The sequence below is a fragment of the Anabrus simplex genome, chromosome 5 (genome assembly GCF_040414725.1).
Source record: "Anabrus simplex isolate iqAnaSimp1 chromosome 5, ASM4041472v1, whole genome shotgun sequence".
Classification (NCBI taxonomy): Eukaryota; Metazoa; Arthropoda; class Insecta; order Orthoptera; family Tettigoniidae; genus Anabrus; species Anabrus simplex.
Window position 1 is genome coordinate 29,637,768 of NC_090269.1, and position 20,887 is coordinate 29,658,654.

The following is a 20,887-nucleotide window of genomic DNA, read 5'->3' on the forward strand; positions in this document are numbered from 1 at the left end:
ATCGTCGTCTTGGTCTACCTCTACTTCTCTTACCCTCCATAGCAGAGTCCATTATTCTCCTAGGTAACCTATCCTCCTCCATTCGCCTCACATGACCCCACCACCGAAGCCGGTTTATGCGTACAGCTTCATCCATCAAGTTCATTCCTAAATTAGCCTTTATTTCTTCATTCAGAGTGCCCTCCTGCCATTGTTCCCACCTGTTTGTACCAGCAATCATTCTTGCTACTTTCATGTCTGTTACTTTTAACTTATGAATAAGATATCCTGAGTCCACCCAGCTTTCGCTCCCGTAAAGCAAAGTTGGTCTGAAAACAGACCGATGTAAAGATAGTTTCGTCTGGGAGCTGACTTCCTTCTTACAGAATACAGTCGATCGCAGCTGCGAGCTCACTGCATTAGCTTTACGGCACCTTGATTCAATCTCACTTACTATATTACCATCCTGGGAGAACACACAACCTAAATACTTGAAATTATCGACCTGTTCTAGCTTTGTATCACCAATCTGACATTCAATTCTGTTGAATTTCTTACCTACCGACATCAATTTAGTCTTCGAGAGGCTAATTTTCATACCATACTCATTGCACCTATTTTCAAGTTCCACGATATTAGACTGTAGGCTTTCGGCACAATCTGCCATTAAGACCAAGTCGTCAGCTTAGGCCAGACTGCTTACTACATTTCCACCTAATTGAATCCCTCCCTGCCATTTTATACCTTTCAGCAGATGATCCATGTAAACTACAAACAGCAAAGGTGAAAGATTACAGCCTTGTCTAACCCCTGTAAGTACCCTGAACCAAGAACTCATTCTGCCATCAATTCTCACTGAAGCCCAATTGTCAACATAAATGCCTTTGATTGCTTTTAATAATCTGCCTTTAATTCCATAGTCCCCCAGTATGGCGAACATCTTTTCCCTCGGTACCCTGTCATATGCTTTCTCTAGATCTGCGAAACATAAACACAACTGCCTATTCCTCTCGTAGCATTTTTCAATTACCTGGCGCATACTGAAAATCTGATCCTGACAGCCTCTCTGTGGTCTGAAACCACACTGGTTTTCATCCAACTTACTTTCAACGACTGATCGCACCTTCCCTTCCAAGATGCCAGTGAATACTTTCCCTGGTATACTAATCAGTGAGATACCTCGATAGTTGTTGCAATCCTTCCTGTTCCCTTGCTTATAGATAGAGGCAATTACTGCTTTTGCCCAATCTGAAGGTACTTTACCAACACTCCATGCTAATTTTACTACTCTATGAAGCCATTTCATCCCTGCCTTCCCACTATACTTCACCATTTCAGGTCTAATTTCATCTATTCCTGCTGCTTCATGACAATGGAGTTTATTCACCATCCTTTCCACTTCCTCAAGCGTAATTTCACCAACATCATTTTCACCAACACCTTCGCTGTTCACAACACCACCAGGATGATTTCCTTTTACATTGAGAAGATGTTCAAAATATTCCTTCCACCTCTCCAGTGATTCCCTGGGATCTATTATGAGTTCACCTGAATTGCTCAAAACACTGTTCATTTCCTTTTTCCCTCCCTTTCTAAGATTCTTTATTACTGTCCAGAAAGGTTTCCCTGCTGCTTGACCTAGCCTTTCCAGGTTATTACCAAAATCTTCCCATGACTTCTTTTTGGATTCAACAATTATTTGTTTCGCTCTGTTTCTTTCATCTACATACAACTCCCTATCTGCCTCGGCCCTTGTTTGGAGCCATTTCTTATAAGCGTTCTTTTTACGTTTACAAGCTGCTCTCACTTCATCATTCCACCAAGATGTTCGCCTTTTCCCGTCTTTACACACAGTTGTTCCAAGGCATTCCCTGGCTGTTTCTACTACAGCATCCCTATATGCCACCCATTCACTTTCTATATCCTGAACCTGCTTAATGTCTACTGTTCGAAACTTCTCACTAATCATATCCATGTACTTCCGTCTAATTTCCTCGTCCTGGAGATTTTCTACCCTTATTCGTTTGCAGACAGATTTCACTTTCTCTACCTTAGGCCTAGAGATACTTAGTTCACTACAGATCAGATAGTGGTCTGTATCATCGAAAAATCCCCGGAAAACTCGTACATTCCTAACAGATTTCCTGAATTCGAAGTCTGTTAAGATATAGTCTATTATGGATCTGGTACCCCTAGCCTCCCACGTGTAGCGGTGAACAGCCTTATGCTTGAAGAATGTATTTGTAACAGCTAAACCCATACTAGCACAGAAGTCCAGCAAACGCTTCCCATTCCCATTCCCATTAGCTTCCATATCTTCCCCACATTTACCAATCACCCTTTCGTATCCTTCAGTTCTATTCCCAACTCTCGCATTGAAATCGCCCATTAGCACTATTCTATCCTTGCTGTTGACCCTGACCACGATGTCACTCAATGCTTCATAAAACTTGTCAACTTCATCCTCATCTGCACCCTCACATGGTGAATACACGGACACAATTCTAGTCCTAATTCCTCCAACTGACAAATCTACCCACATCATTCGCTCATTTACGTGCCTAACAGAAACTATGTTCCGTGCAATGGTATTCCTGATGAAGAGCCCCACCCCAGACTCTGCCCTTCCCTTTCTAACACCCGTCAAGTACACTTTATAATCTCCTATCTCTTCCTCGTTATCTCCCCTTACCCGAATATCACTTACTCCTAGCACATCCAGATGCATCCTCTTTGCTGACTCAGCCAGTTCTACTTTCTTTCTTCCATAAGCCCCATTAATATTGATAGCTCCCCATCGAATTCCATTTCGTTCGTCAAGTTGTTTCCAGGGAGTCCCTCGCCTGTCAAATGGGAGTGGGACTCACTAAACAAATCAAAGAATTAAAAACTAAAATCAACGAAAGCAACATAATAGTAACCAAAGCTGATAAAGGAGAAACTACAGTTATTTTAAATAAGCAAGATTACATTAAGAAAACAGAAGAATTTTTCTCATATGGAGCCTATTCGATAATACAGAAAGATCCTACAATCAAAATTCAACGAAACCTGAAGAAATTACTTAAAAATTCATCTTTTCTCTTTAATGATCTAGAATGTCAGAAACTGATAAATATGAATCCCAAAATACCAACAGCCAGAGCCATGCCTAAAATCCATAAAGCTAACATACCTATGCGACCTATAATTAACTGCATGAATAGCCCAACATATAAGACCTCTAAATATATACATCATTTTTTGAAAAAGCACTATAAATTTTACAATAATTCTACAATTAATAATTCAATAGAATTCTGTGATAAACTAAATAAATTCGAACTGCAACCACATCATAAAATGTGTTCATATGATATAACTAACATGTATCCTTGCATACCGATCAACGAAACCATTAATATAATCAAAATAAATTTATTCAATCATAGTAAATTAAGTAAATGTGAAATAGAAGAATTCATAAATGTATTAAGATTTACTTTAAATAATAATTACTTCACATTTAATCAAAAGATATATCAGCAAATGTGCTTAGGAATGGGTGATCCTGCATCAGGTATACTAGCTAACATTTACATGGATCATTTAGAACACGTTAAAATTTTAAATAACATAGATGGACTAAACCTTTGGCTGAGATACGTGGATGACACGTTTGTTATAATGGACAGTAAACTGAACAATCATGATAATATTTTGAATTTCTTAAATAAATTAGACAGTAATATAAAATTCACTAAGGAAGATGAAAGGAACAATTCATTAAATTTCCTAGATATAAATGTAAAGAGAGCAGGAAACAAATTTGACTTCCAGATTTATAGAAAACCGACGTTTACTCCAATAACGATCAAAAACGAGTCACTCCACCCCAACTCTCACAAACATGCAGCATTTTTGAGTTTGGTTTACAGAGTCCTAAAAATTCCACTAACAAACAAGAATTTAAAGAAAGAACTTGATTTTATAAAAGATATAGCACTCAATAACGGTTACAAAATAGAAATGATTAACAAAATCATTAATAAGGTGAAAATAAAATTGGCCACTAATCTTGTACCAGATAAAAATAAAAAATCCAAATTTGCAACTTTCACATTTACTAACCCAGCTATATACCAAATCACTAATACCATCAAAAAACAAAATATCAACATTGCCTTCAAGACCCAAAACACGAACCGAAACGTTTTCTACAACCACAATAAAGTTAATACAAATAGTAATCAATATCAAGGATCTGGAATATATAGGCTCACGTGCGCAGAGTGCAATTTTTCATACGTTGGCCAGACTGGCCGAAGCTTTATAATAAGATATCTTGAACATGTAAATGCAGCCAAACACAGGAAACATTCTGCAACGAGTACACAAATGCAAGAAACTGGACACAGTTTTACAACTATTGAAAGGGATTTAAAAATCTTAAGAAGAGTAGAAAAAGGAAAAGAAATGACAGAATTGGAAAACATATACATTCATTTAGATCAACAATACAATAAAAATAAAAACCTAAATGACGAAATAGAAATAAAGAATCCCATCTTATTACAATTACCGGAACTAATACAAATACTCAAATCAGATATAAATAAATTCTATAAAATTTTAATCCGATAAAAGTTAATGGCTTATTGACACAAACAAACTCAACTCCTCCCCTCACTTCCCCTAGACTATCCCCTCCACAGTCTACTGCAGCTACCAATGCGCCGCCTAGCTTAACTTCCCCTTGACCCTCCCCGCCAAAACGTAAACTCATCCACACTCACTCATACAACACAAGAAGTGCAAACAGGATAACAAGTAGTTCTCAAGAGGCTAGGAGTAACATCAAACAATTAACCCGGGAACGCCGGAGTTTTCAAGTTTCGATTTTTAAATTTTTATTTATTATTCCCAGTATTCACATACTAGAGAACATTTGAAAGTCATTTTTCTAAATCTAGGATGATTGGTTTCTCAATGAGGGCCTGGTACCGTACGGTACCGCACGGCGCTTGACATACCTTTTGGGTGAAACATAAAAATTGTTACCTCATTAGAATACCACGACATTTAGTACTTAATATTGTTATAGAATATTGCTTACAAATTACTTCGCAATAAACAAAGGAACAAACGGTATTTATAGGTTTATTTATGACATCCCTTTGGGAATTCCAAAAAATAACATTAGCTCAGACGTGACATATCCTTAGGAAATTGGAATGATACTACTATAGACTTCAGTTTTTAGTCACCTATTCCCTTTTTTCACTGGGTTGGAGTGGCAAAAATTAGTTTACACAGACTCTCACACTACACTTGATGCATTCTGTGCGGCCGCGGTATTCACATCCTGCGGCCGCGCGGCGCCGGCGTTAGTTTGTTGGAGCGATATAGTGATGTAGGGCACTGGATCTCAAAGTCTCAGATACTTGGAAGAGAAAAGACGTGTGAACAACAGCGTTTATTTCTCTTCAAAATACCACCCAGATATGTATATAGTGTTAAATATTTTGCACCTTCCTAATTCTGATGGTGGCATTTGCACATAGCCACTTAGAAGTAAAATGATGACGAATATTTTCATTTCTTCGGTGTTACCTTAGGATCTCTTTCATTTTTAAAAAGCGCATACTTGATGGCTCCAGAGCAAAAGGAATTCACAATTTCATCGTCAAAATAAAAGTCAAAAATATTTCGGTCAACATCATATTTCAAAAAGTGGAAAATTTCGCACTAGGGAAGTGGATTGTAGTGGGAACTATAGTACGCGAACCTTTTCTTGAGCACTGAGCTCCATAGTGCTCAATAGAAACTAGGGCTCAAGAAAAGTTTCGCGTACTATAGGATATCCGCCGTTCAGATAGCTGGTGGACGAGGTGATGATTTCTCTCTCTTCGCGGGCCATGTATCATTATCGGACATGGATTCTCTACTCCTGTGCGGAATTTGCTGTTTCAGCATTACTTCAGCTGGTACTCAGAGTTCACCTCCTGTAAGGTTATCTGCGAGACCCCCTTTATTTTCTTCAGCCGAATCTTCATCAGATAATACATAACATTCCGGTGGTTCAATGTATATGGCTTCAGCATCAGTATCCTCTTCTTCAATAACATGTAGCACCTCCTCAAGCGTCAAGCCACTTGAATGAAGTTCACGTATGATTGGACGCGATAGATTGCGCTTTCCACGTGCGTTATGATGTGAATTTTTTAATAAAACTACAATTACACAATTGAATGACACATATACATCATTATTTGCAACTACAGTGTGAATTGTTTCCTTATAACCGTCCTTAGAAGCAAGGAGGAGAAAAGAAACGGAGAGGTACGGTAAGCGCCGTGCGGTACCATACGGTACCAACATAATATTTAGTATCATAACAGCTAACACAGAAATGCTGACCAATTGCTTGTTATTTCAAATCATGGACTGATATTTCTAGATAATAAACCACGTGATACAAAATTGTATTGTCAAAATTTATAAAAAAAATAAAGCAACTTAAAGCAGACGGGCAGTCATTTTTATTCCTCTCAACACGATCTAAAATTCCAAGTAGTAGTTGCCGCAAACAAACACTCAAACAAAACCCTCTGTTGATTTCAGGCATTGTAGGCAGTCTCACCTTGACATTCTAAAGCGGAGTTGTCAGATTTGAGTCGCGAGTAATGATCAGTACGAGGAAATCTGAAGTAAGGCACGCTGGTACCATACGGTACCGCACGGCGCTGCCGGGTTTTAAGCAGTAGAAAGGAAAGTAAGTGACAATTCTTCCAATAAGATGTTAAACAGAAATACAATCATACAACCATAAACATATAATTTTTATCTTTCATTACAGATACACCAACGAGCCATTATGGAACGTTCGAGAACATTTTAAATCCAATATCACATCAAAGAGTGTTTCATCAACAAGTTTGTTCACGAACAATTTTACCCCCATTGATAATATAAATTAATACCAATACATTTTATAAATGTTACTCCAGCAACGAGAACAAGTCTATCGACCATAATGACAATTATCAACTGCAGAAAATATTCAATACTGTTATGAAATTTTAATGACAATTATACAAGTTAAGCAACGGGAATCAACACAACTAGCCAGATTTCAAAGTTTTTTATTTTTTTATTTTTATTCTTATTTTTAAACAATTTTAAAAGATGTTCACCGGATGAGTTTCGGCGATAAAATGTTAGGACTGAAGAAGATTTTAGACAAAAAGTGTTAACTTAAGACATAATTTTATTGTTGTGTGACTTTTAAAATGTTTTAAGATTGTCAATTAGTTTTATAGGAGTAATCTTGAACCAAAAGAACTGTTTTATGATCTTACACAATCTTAGATTAATGATAGTTTGGCTGATGATGCTCACGAAAAGGAGCGAAACATGTACCATGTAAACATCATAATAAATATGTAAGTTTGTAATATATTTTTATTGTATTGAAAAGGTGGCAATTGGCAAAACTAAAGGAATTATATCACCCTGCCATAGGTGTCGGCACAATTTAAGATCCAAATTGTAATCGGTAAAAGACCGTCCAGCTTCTTATTTAACATGGCTTTTATTCTTGCTATCATAAGTCATGGGGCCTCATTTTACTGAAATCCAAAGCATAGTGCCGAGTTTTCCCTGGTGTTGATAACCCGTCATGTGACGGTCCAGGTACATTCTCCCCCTCTCTTGCCCTTCTTCTTTCTTCTTCTCCTCCTGGCTCCTTTTTTCTTTTTTTTTTTCTTTTCTAACCAGGCAAGTTGGCCATGCAGTTAGGGGCACACAACTGTTAGCTTGCATCTGGGAGATAGTGGGTTCAAACCCCACTGTCGGCAGCCCTGAAGAAGGTTTTCTGTGGTTTCCCATTTTCACACCAAGCAAATGCTGGGGCTGTACCCTAATTAAGGCCACGGCCGCTTCCTCCCCACTCCTAGGCTTTTCCTATCCCATCGTCACCATAAGACCTACCTATGTCGGTGCGACGTAAAACAAATTGTAAAAAAAAGAAAATTATTTTCTTTTGTCCCCTATTCCAGAGATGCCAACTTTCAAAAAAGGTAATTTGTAATGCAGCCGTTAGGGCACGGGGGGGGGGTTGTAGATATATATATATATATATATTTTTTTTTTTTTTTTTAAATCGTGATCTTACTAACTTACATATCATTTAAAGCTTGTAGTTACTGTTTGGTAAACGTACACTGGTAACATGTTTTTTCTTTTCATATCATGTGCATCCTCTGCACTAACAGAGCACTTAACAGTTCGGAGTTCGTATTAGCACGATATTCAGTCTTGTTCATCTTCATCATGCGCATCCGAAACATCGCGGCTCCACACACTACAAAACACGTGTGAATGAGATTTTGAGGAGTGCATTAAACTGGGCCATTCTTCCGAGTATACCTCCCTAAATTTTCAACTATATTTATTACTAGCGTCACTAGTCACGGTAACGTAATCACACGTATTTTCCTGCACAAGAAATCCCTTCATTATTTCAAACCTTTCGCATTTCGTAACACACGATTAGCATTTATCCTAGAAGAGCAATATATCGTCGTTGCCGGGAAAAAACCTCCTATGTGTCAGAATTTGTGAAAATGAGATTTTAGCACCAAGAGATTCAGAATGGCTGCCACTACAAAGTGGTAAAACCTCCAATGTGTTAGAAAATATTAAATGGGTTAAATTCCACAAAATATTGCACCTCCTATGTGGCTTAGCACTTTTGTTGCTGGGGAAAATCTCCTATGTGCTTGAAGGACACATAGGAGTATTATACCTTGGTCCACACTGTTCACGCTACCGGGAAATATCTCCTATGTGTTGAGTCGAACACGTTAGTGTTATACTTTTCCGCCTTCTGCTCGACAATGACAACTCTATAGGGATTGTTTACTCTGTATGGCGCCAGATTGAACAAGTAGACGTCAGATCTTTTTCTGCCGCTTCTACTATTATTGCTGCAGGAAGAGAAATGTTCAGCCGTGGAAAGAAGATTCTACAAATGGCAATGGAGATATCTACAAAAGATTATCAGTCAGACAAAGGTAAGTCAATTAATAAACAGTGATGAAAGCATGATGCATTGCAAATCTTAAAATACCAAAAACACAAGGGCTATCCCAACTCTATGCACATTTAAATAACAACTACCATGGATTGTAAGATGACAGTAGTATGATCGTTTTATTTCCTTTAATATACCGCAGGTGCATTTGTAAAACCCACAACAGAGACAAATCACTATGGAAATGACGACACCCCTACCATGGAAGAAATATTGGACGACGTGATGGATGTTACAAGTTCTGCAGCAGGTACGTATGAATTACAATACCAACTTGAAACACATGGATATCATAGAAACTATGTTCAATATGAATGTTGCATTATTGGTAAACAAATAGTCATGTGGCCTCTAAAATTTATCTACAAAATAATCCTCATTTCCCTTTCATCTAGAAGAACTTACTGCATCCATAGCGGCGATGTCTGATAATGACTCTACCAGCACAGCAAGAAATGTGGAGGCAATGGAAATCGCCTGCCCTATAATAGGTATGTTTGAAGTTTTACAAGCCTTATACTTAAACATAAAATTGTGACTAATACGAGTACAAAGCAATTAGTGTAAAATCTGTGACGTTGACAAATGGAGCCACACGAAGGATAAAATCTGTGTTCTAATATTAAATCATTTATTTCAGATTTAGAAGATCTACATGACATGTCTTCCATTAAGTGGAATGTAGAAGATGATGATCTCCAAAATATACTGAACTCTCATAAAAATAGAGGGACACCGAAGACCGAAGATACGTCTAACGAAGGTACGAAAACTGTGAGTGAGGCGCTGGATCATTCCGAAATGTCTGTTGGTAATCCTGATATACGAAATGTAAGCGCAGAGAAGAGACTCAACCACAAAGCAAAGGAAAAATCCCGTTCAAATAGAATCTTTGGCAAGCCTTACTTAGACTTACAGCAAAAGGCTAAAATAATCACAAAACAGGCAAGAAAATTAGGTAACAAAAGCAAACAAAAAGAACTTATAAAGAAAACACAGAAGACATTCCTTTGCGGTACAATCAACGAGGAGCACCGATGTCAATTGTTCAAAGATTTCTGGCAGATTCCATCCTGGGCTGAAAAGAAGGCATACATCAGAGGGCTTGTCACCACTAGGAATGTTCTCAGGAGGCGCAAAGAAACAGCAGGCAACATCAAAAGAAAGAACGTAGGCCATGATATACATTTAACTAAACCTGACGGAGAAAGTGTGCGTGTTTGCCGAACATTTTTCATAAACACTTTGGGAATTGGTGAGGACAGTTACAAGAGATGGACACATGTAAAGGACGTCGAACATATTTCAACTTCTACTGGTAAGGGAGCAGATAATTCAGACACCGATGCCCGAAGCAGTCCATTGAAGAAACGTGCCCAAGAAAAGCAGGATGTACCTATGTCCATCAAGAAGAAAAAGAAAATTGAAGACAAGAAGACAATTCGTGAGTGGCTTGAAGTTTTACCTAAAGTTCCCAGCCATTATTGTCGAAAGTCCACGAAAAAGGTATACGTTGAGCCAACTTTTCGATCAAAATTGCATATGTTTTCAGTCTACAAGGAATGGTGTGACGAAAACAACTAATCTCCGAGCTGTAGAACCCTTTTCATGGATACGTTGGAAGAAGACAAAATTGATATTCATCTGCCTAAAAAAAAACCAGTGCAACATTTGCTGTGCATATAAAGTTGGTCAAGTAGAAGAAGAATATCAAAAACACCTCCTAAGGAAAGACGAGGCTCAGGAAGCGAAGAATAAAGCTAAGGAGGCCAGTACTGATTATCATGTTGTGGTAACAATTGATCTTCAAAGTGTTCTTTTGTGTCCTAAGTTGATAGCATCCAAGACATACTACAGACAGAAACTTCCAAGTACACAATTTCACAATTTATGATCTAAGAAACGGTGATGTTACACTTTATGTATGGCACGAGGGCAATGGTGGTTTAAGTGCAAATGAATTTACATCATGCATAGTTAATTTTATTGAAAATTTGCCACCTCCAACCAATAAGGTTCCCTTAATTTCTGATGGCTGTAATTATCAGAATAGGAACAAGGTTTTAGCCAACGCCTTAAGTAATGCCGCTAGATCTAAGAACATCACCGTGGAACAACTGTATCTGGAAAAGGGGCACACTATGATGGAATGTGATAGTGTCCATGCCACTCTAGAGCACTACTTCTCTCCACCAATTAATTCGCCCATAGATTATATAGCAAGAATGAGGCAAGCCAGACCCACGAAACCATACAATGTGAAAAGTGTCGACTTCAGTTTCTTTAAGGATTTTGAGCATAAATCAAACCTCCCATCATTACGGCCTGGAAGAAAATCTGGCGACCCTGTAGTGACAGATATCCGCCAACTGCAGTACTTACCTGATGGAAGAATAAATTACAAATTGGAACACACAGCAGAGTGGGAAGAACTTCCACAAAGGAGGAGAATGAGTTTTCCAATTGGTGAACCACGCAGTTTGTACACTGCACAATTGCCAATCACAATATCTAAGTTCACTCATTTGCAGGAACTGAAGCAGGTAATTGAGCATGACCACCACTCTTTCTATGATAATCTCTCTGTAAAGCCGGCCAAGTGAAAAGTTCCCAGAAGAGGACAGTGATCAATTTGCACAGTATACATTTAATAAAATACAATTAGGAACAATTGATGTAATAAAATTCAGCTGAATAAACTGTAATGATTCATGTGTTTGAGTAAAACTTCAATATAATAAAAGCTTCATTCTTAAAGCAAAATCTCCTATGTGTAATTTCGTGGAAACCATAACCTCCTATGTGTCAACGTAATGAACAAAAATTAAATATCTGGTGAAATAATTGATATTACTGCAGTTAAACAGTACAGGGTTATAAAAAGACAGGTACAGAAGGGAACTAGATTACTTCGATTATTATGAAGTTAAGTATTATTATATGAAATAGTTTTTTCTCTCTCCTGAAAAATGTGTTATTTTGCACATAGAAGGTTTTTTCCCGGCAACGAAGATATGTAAATTTGGCAACCAAAATCGCAATAAATACCTCTTCAACAGTCACCCAAACAGTATTCACAATTAAACGGAGTTTGTCACCACTTTACCGCCAAAACAAAGACAAAAGAACTCTCATACTTGCATGGAAGTCTGATCATGTGACGAACAAGGACAACAACTCCGCAAGATATGCCACTTCACAGATGCCTAAATTTCCGGTACTGGAAGCACACACTGCGTTCGGCGCGTGAAAACTCGAAATATTCTTAAACGAGGGACAGGAAAGGGGGATAAATTATTTCTGAGAAATCCGAAGATAATATTCTGAGAATTCACGCCGCCTTGTGTATCCTTTTGAACACTTCATACATTTAGATTTAAAAATCAACAAAAAATCGTAATTTGTGGTGTGTGATTCGTAAAGGCGTAATTATGATGGGTAATTCGTAATTATTACGATTGAATCGTAATAGTTGGCATCTCTGCCTATTCTAATTACTGCAGCTCAACTATCTTTAAAATGCTGCTGCTCGTTCTACAACTTTACTAACATCTATCAGTAGACCTCTATTTTCCCTTTCAGCCTAACATTCCTGTAAGGCACACACCATATACCGTGCTTGACTACAATTAACAAAGCCACACCTCCCCTTTATGCTTGCATTTTATCTTTTGTTCTTGGTCACGCACATCGTTTAGTGGTGCTTTGAACTGTTTGCGATATATTGCAGTTCAATAAATAACAAGGATCAGGTTAAATATTGCGTTACACTATACGATACTACAATTTACACTACACTAAAATGGTACACACTCTCTTAATAACAATACACTTATTAACACAAAAATTGCTGATTTCAAAAACACATAAAACAAACAATGAAGTCATCACTTAACCCAACTTTATTTTCTGTAGTGCTAGCACATATTCCAGCAATATGCAGTCTGACGATTAAATGCTAACAGTTATCACAAATGTCATCAGAAAATGATGAGACATAATTTTTAGAGCAGATTATGCATTTTAATTGTATGCAGTAAGTAACTTTATCAAAGAAATGGAGACCTAATTATCACCTTGATAACTTAAAAACAAAATAATATGGAAAAATTATCAGAAAAACACTTATACGAGTTGAAAAATCGAATATACACAAATTGTTCCTTGATATATTCTCAGTCACCAGTCAACATTCTTTTGCAATATTTGCAATAAAACAAATGGACATTTAAAGCAGGAAGTTAGGTTGGGTGAGGTTACTTGAGTTTTCACAGCTTCTGAGTAGATTTATTTTCCTCCTCCCTCTTCTTCCTCAGCAGGTTTCTTTCTCTTCAGTCCTCTAGCTCTGTAATAGTGTTCTAATTGTCCCCAGCATTTTTCATGTATGCCTACGTTACATCTGGGACGCCAATGAGATGATCTTCGCTTCTTAGTGTGTCCACACACTGCACACTTCCTCTCCTGGTGCCTTGGTAGCTGAACATAACAATGCTTGCTTGCTATTAACTGGTGATGATGATGGTGTAAGGGAACAGCCACTGCATGTTCTGATAGCACAGAGAGATTCAATTATCTCTACTATTAAGTCATGTCTTTCTAGTCGTCATCCAGGAGCAGCATTGAGAAGATTCATGACCATAAGGTTTTGGAATATTTTCCTCCAATAACTTCTGATAGCATATCTACCAGCAACATGATAAATCTTTTGGTCCTTCAAATCAACCCCACCCATGTATATATCATAACCAATGATGTGGATTGGTTCTAGCATTTCCTTTCCATTTCCCATTTTCACTGTAACACTATCTGCATGAAATGCTGTACTCAAGCTAAAGACAGGTTTTCTGTGTTTCTTTTCCCTGAAAACATTGGTCATAACCTCTCCCTTTCTGAAAAACAGTGTTTCATCAGCCTTAGGTTTAGAACTAGTGAGCTGAACAGGTAGGCCCGTTGAGTTTACAAGTACTGTTCCAGTCAACATGACACCAGCCTTATGTAATTCTTCAGCCGTAGGTATTTTGTTAGAAAAATTATCAGTGTACAAATGATAACCTTTATTGAAAAGGCACTTTTCTACAATGTGCATTACCACCCTATGTGTCATCCCGTCTGTATCACCTGATGCAAAGAATTTAGAACCACTATATAGTTCAGTGTGCATGACATAGCCTGATTTGCTTTCACACAGTTCATTCCTCTTTATGCCAAACCTTTGGCATGCCTTTGTTTGGCATGCACTCTATATAAGCAGTTCTGTTCTTCACTGCAATAAGTGATTCATCCAATGAAACTGATCTTTCTGGCGAGTACAATTTCTTCCACTATGCATTCATGAAATCCATCACTGGATGAACCTTGTACCAAGGATCATGACCAGGACTATCACTACAAATTTTGGTATTGTTATTTAAATGAAGGACCCTATTTATAAGCTGAAATTGATTTCTTGACACTGATTTTGAATAAAATGGTTGATACTGAGAGAATCTGGTGTCCCAATGCTTTTTCTTGACCTTTCAAAGGCATTTGATACTGTTGATCATGAAATATTGTTGCACAAATTCAAATTCAAAATGTTCATTGTTGTGCATATATTATTGTTAGTATTAGGAAATCACTTGACAACTCCTATACTGTTGGCATATTTCAAAATATGTAATTGTACAGTCTATGGAAGCTAAATAAATGAATGAATGAATGAATGAATCACTTCTTGGACTCAGTCCCATATTCAAAACAATAACAAACAAGGTCTTTAGTTTTTCAATGGTCAGGGGTTTGAATTGTTTTATTCTTGAAAAAGGGTGAGAATTAATAAATTCATTTTTTTTAGCAAGCATGGTTGCACCATACTTATTAGTTTCAGCCAAAATAATGTTCCACAATTGGAGAGGAAAATACAGAAGGGAGTAACAAATAGCCTTCGAATTTCTCTCAAGATTATGTTGAAATCCCGTAGATCTAGGCCTAAATTTTAGCCAGACTTTCTCAGTTTCAGGAGGGTTAATTCATGTCCAAGTTGTTTGATTAGCTGTAATCCTGCCTGCATTCGCAGCATCAAGCCTTTCTTGAAGAGGTACATCATCGTCCGAGTCACTTATGTGATCGCCATTTTCCAGCAATCTCACGGTCACCACTTGTATCAATAGTTAATTTCCCCGCATTCCACAACACTGAAATCACTTCCTTCGTCTACTAATCCAGCAATAAGGTCAGTATCATCAGCAATGTTTAACATCTCAAGTCGCCAGCTTGACCACATGTAAACATTGACATTCCAAAACAAAGAAGATACATAACATGGAATACTTATAAAGATATAGAACTCCTTATGGCAGTAAAAAAAAACCCTTCAAGCTATGCTTGACAACTTAGTGTGTCTCTTACGTCTTAAAGTATCTTTATCGTGACTTTTACGAACGTCGATTTTTTCAACGTTGGCACTACAGACAGGCGCAAAGTCGAAAAAATCAACTGTTTGCATTTATAGGGTTAAAAGCCAAGGCCCATGAATTGGCAATGTGTCACTCAAATCAGCTGTCTGAGAGGAACTTTAAAACAGGGAAGTTAGGGAAAGAGAGAGACTACCTGAGATTGGCTTAACCTGCCATCTGAAACTACCATGCTGCGAGCTGTCAGAACACACACGTTGTTTTAATAGAATCGTACATGGGGTAATCATAGGAAAACATCTTCCAGTGGAAACAATCTTCAACAGAAATCAAAATCGACCAAATACACACAAAAGAAAATCCAGTAAACTGGATGGAAGAAACTAAACAACAGCTCAGATAAAATACCCACTATCCCAATTAATTAATGATAATACAGAATACCTTTGTCTGTTACTTTGTCTGTTATATACTTAATATTTAACATATTATTCTGCTTTGAATAACTGCTACAGTTATATTTAGCAAAGAGAAGAAACCTTTACTCAGTCTCACATTTTGACAACATTCTCCATAAAGGTAAACCTAGTTATCTGAGAACATATAAATTCTTGTCCTCCCCTAATACACTCTTCGGCATGTAAAACAACACTTCAATTCCTTAGAAACACACATTGTGATTTGGACTCCTTTAGGTGTCTGACAATGAAAAAGAAGAATTTCTATTTCTTATGAACAATTTTATCGAATTAAACCCATCATATGGAAGTAACACGTTTGGATGTACACTTGAAGCAAATTTTAATGAAGCTCCTGAAGTTAATTCACCTTTGTTTTAGTTTTCTACACTTCGCACTTTACGGACTTCTTTTCTCATCCTCAGAAGTGTGTGTATTACCTCCTCTTGCACTATCATGGCATCCAACCTTCCAGGTGTACTCCTAATTAATGCTGCAATGTCCTCTGGAGGAATAATCTCCCATTCTTCAAGAAGTTTCCCATAGGTCCAATAAGATGTCTGGATAGTGCTGATGGATCCTTCTCCCCAGTTGGTCCCATAAATGCTCAATGGGATTCAAAATAGGGGCTACAAGCAGGCTAAATGATAACATGAATATCATCATCTTCTTCTTCTTCTTCTTCTTCTTCTTCTTCTTCTTCTTCTTCTTCTTCTTCTTCTTCTTCTTCTTCTTCTTCTTCTTCTTCTAAGAACTGTTGCACACATCTTGCAACATGTTGGCAAGTATTGCCATTAGTGTGAAATCGTCACCAATAAATGGAGCGAAAGGCACAACATGATCCAGAAGGATTTCATCTAAATACCGATATGCTGTAAGGTTCCCATGTTGTATCAAGACCATCCTTGCAGTCATATTGATTCCTGCCCATACCATCAAAGAACCACCCTGAAGAAGCATCCTAGGTGAGAATGTCCAAGGGCAATACCTTTCCCCAGGCCTTCTCCAGGTGATCGAAGGCCAAATTGCGACACATCAGTGAACAGTACTTTCATTATTGTGCTGTCCAGCCACAACGTTTCCTTGAGAAATGCACTTGAGTTGTATGATGGTGTTTGGGGAGTTCTGAGCCTTTAGAGCGGGTCTTCTCTACTGAAGATTAGCTCCTATCAGTCTTCTTCGGCCTTTTTTCTCACTAATATATTTTTCATTTTGACCCAATCAGAAACAGAGGATACACCAACACCACAATTACTGCCTCAGTACACAACATCTTTCTTTTAATTGTCACTAATTTTTCTTCTATCCTTATCACAATCCGTTTCTGCTTTATTAATACAACACACAATAAAAACCTGTCACAAAAAACGTACATTAACCACTGCATGGACACTTACCAGCGCACTAACGAAAGAGCCAAAACAAACTGAGTTGGTACAAGAGAAGCAAAGGCGGCAGTCAAGGTCAGCGTCCATATATTTTGTTACTCCTCCTCTTTGACATAACAAACAATGTTTAATTCATTTTAACAAAAAATGCATATATTTTCAGTTGTTTCAGTTAAATGGTATTTTGATTAAAAGTGTTGGACAACAGAGTTCTACTGCACCTTATTTATCATAACTGAAATACATGAGAACATCATCAAATTCCCTCTCACCCCCATCTTAAGTGCTTTGGTACTAAAAAATTAAAATTTTCTCACCTTTTTGTTTTCTTTATGAAGAGAAGAGGGTACTCTCCTTACAGACAACTCATGAACAGGATGATTGATACCACTACAGGCAAGTGTTGTTTTATCACTATCTAGTTGGGGCCAACCTCCCCATATCTGATGTCTTACAGGGATATCTGTAAGTGTATATACATCAGTCTTCACTTCCAGAACAGTTTTCGAACCCAGAAACTTCAAACTGTAAGTCTTTTTATTTGTTTCATCGCGAACATTCAGTGTGTAAGTCTGTGATAACCTTTCAGCTATCTTTGACCTGCAAGAAAATATAAATACATTTTCAAAAAAATTCTCTCCCTCAACCATTTGAAACAAGATATGAAACAATAATATTACACAAACAGCAATGGTACTATGAACCCAGATGTTCATTAACATACTGACTGCATAACAATATGTCTTTATCCCCAACATTTAGGAACATGGAAATGGCTAAGATATTTTTAATTTTTTTTTTGCTAATTGCTTTACGTCACACCGACACAGATAGGTCTTATGGCGACGATGGGACAGGAAAGGCTAGGAGTTGGAAGGAAGCGGCCGTGGCCTTAATTAAGGTACAGGCCCAGCATTTGCCTGGTGTGAAAATGGGAAACCACGGAAAACCATCTTCAGGGCTGCCGACCGTGGGGCTCGAACCCACAATCTCCCGGATGCAAGCTCACAGCCGCGCGCCTCTACGCGCATGGCCAACTCGCCCGGTAAGATATTTTTAAACTGGAGAGTATGAACTAATTGCATGTTAATTTAAGACACACTGAAAATGAGATAGTTAGAAAGACGCATGCCTGGCCCCTAATGAGCCCCTATCTCAATTCATTAAGCATATCTGCAATGCTGTCATGTCCTGGACCCTGTTCTGACTAATCGTGGATTATGGGAGGCTGTGCAGCGATCATGGATCAGTATGGCTCCCCAACACTTCTGGTGTCTTGTGGAGTCCATTCAGCGCAGAATCACCGTCATCAAGCGATCAGGGGTGCTACAAGCTACTAGCCAGGTATCTCAAATTCAATTGCTCACCAGTGTAAATAAGTTACATCTTTACAGAACACTCTGAACTTTATATGGTGTCAAAGCTAATTTTGTGAGGTACATGTATTGGTTTACTTTCAAAAGATGAAAACTGAGTAACTAAAATCAGGATGTACAACACAGATACTACTTGCTCATCTCTAACATATCTAGACAAACTGTCTATTTGTTACGAATATTTGTCATATTTTTCCCTTTTAGAGTTTTTCTGTATAACCCTAACTCTCATATTGTTGTTTGAGATATAGTTTGTCCTTGGTATCTCAAAAATATTGTATATTTTCATCACTGACCTATTTTAGAATCTTTGGCATTGTAATTTAATCTGCAAGCTTTTAATTTGATTTATTTTTGGAGAAATTTGTATAGGAATTCATGTTATGATAGGAAAGTGTCTGTTAATGAAATGGGAAAGATTGTAATTGCTCTTCGGTTCGGCATTTACCGTCCTATATTATGTTCCCTAAAAACTCTTGTTTACTCGGGACAAATTCCTGCATTACGAATGATTTCTAGTCATTTGTCAGCTGGTGGTGATATTGTAAAATATATTTACACCTGAGTTGTTATAAATTTGTAGAGGTAATTTTGTGGTCCTTTCATCCTTATCTCAAAGGTTTTACTTCCTTGATTTTTCCCTGTGTATGAGAGAATGGAACATGGTGTACTATAAGTGGGATTTTCTTATTATTCTTCCTTACATTTGTGTACATGCTTCCCCCCCTTTCTTCTGTACCATCCATAGTCAACCTCTAGTTGCCCAGCAGTTCTTACACTTCCACTGCCTTCAAGCTCATGACCAAATGATGTTTCACCTGGGCAGTTCGAGGTCACCCCGTTAATGAAAAAAAAATATTTTATTCTGCAAAATATCCTAGTATAAACAAACATTCCCCCGTGTCATAGAGAGAGAGAGAGAGAGAGAGAGAGAGAGAGAGAGAGAGAGAGAGAGAGAGAGAGAGAGAATGACTGACCTCAACAAAGTTTTGAGACGGACAGCAGAAAATGGTATGTTGGTAAACTGAAGAAAAAGTCAGGTTGTAAGTTTCGCCAAGAGGAGACGTCCTCTCAGTTTTAATTACTGTATTCATGGGATAACAGGAACTCATGGGAGATCATTATAAGAATCTAAGTGTTAATATAAGGAAAGATCTTCACTGGGGTGATCACATACAACAGAATTTCAAATGAAGGTTACAAATCTCTTTATATGATTATAAGGTCATGTAAGGGTTGTAAAAATGATGTACAGGAGAGGGTGTGTATGTCACTGGTAAGACCCCAATATTAGAGTATGGTTGTAACGTATGGGATCCTTACCAGGATTACTTAATTCAAGAACTGGAAAAGATTTTAAGGAAAGCAGCACGATTTGTTCGTCAGGAGACCAGCTGCTCGACTAAGAGAAATGTTCTGAGCTGCCAATGGAGAGCTAACCTGGAATAAGGCTGGAATTCAAGAGGACAAATTGGGGCAAATATTCATTAATAGGAAGAGGAATTAGGGACTGGAATCATTTATCACAGGAAATATTTGATAAATTTCCAAGTTCTTTGAAATCATAACCCTTAGCACTCACGTGGCGGGCCATGCCCAACAACGAGAATGTCCTGCATAGATTCCCCACATGATTTTCTTCCCTATATAACTCCTTTGTCGGGTTACACGCACATGAATTACAGGTAGAGTAAGCTACTGCCATCCTTCAACGACTATTTGAAGCCATGTATAGCTATAATCTCTTTGAAATCAAGCTTTGTGGATTCTTTGAAGACCATGGAGTTTGTAAACAGACATTGTTTAGCAACATAGCGTCGTTCGAGCAGCATGGGAAGGAAGTAGCCAGACTTTTAGGTGAAAGTGACGCTTATTTCAGCGATAGTGAGAGTAATTTTCAATTAAGTGGTGAGGAAGATATTGCGGAACAAGATTGTGTCGGTGAGTTGGGTGATGAAGAACCCAACAATGAGAAAATTATGCTACATGGCAGTGCTGGTACCTCTACTAATGGCTGGAGGAAATACTGTGACAAAGCGTGAAAATGCTGAACATTGCGCCTGAATATTGTAATGTACATGTCAACTTATAAATGCCAGATTCTTGGAATTCGTCATCTTGAAGTTTATTGGCTCTATTGTGATTAAAGAATCTATGTTTCGTATTGTTTTTGGTTGAAAAAGCTACTTTGGCGTTGTATTTCTTAAATTCGTGATTT

The 20,887-nt window shown here is 37.8% G+C and overlaps 1 protein-coding gene across 1 annotated transcript in view; it reads right to left on the bottom strand.

Moving 5' to 3' along the window:
• casp (Fas associated factor casp) overlaps positions 1–20,887 on the bottom strand; it is a 267,208-nt gene that overhangs the window by 178,508 nt on the left and 67,813 nt on the right. The window contains exon 5 of the mRNA XM_067146824.2: positions 17,611–17,893. Within this exon, the coding sequence (XP_067002925.1) occupies positions 17,611–17,893 (283 nt within the window). The remainder of the gene's footprint in view (positions 1–17,610; positions 17,894–20,887) is intronic.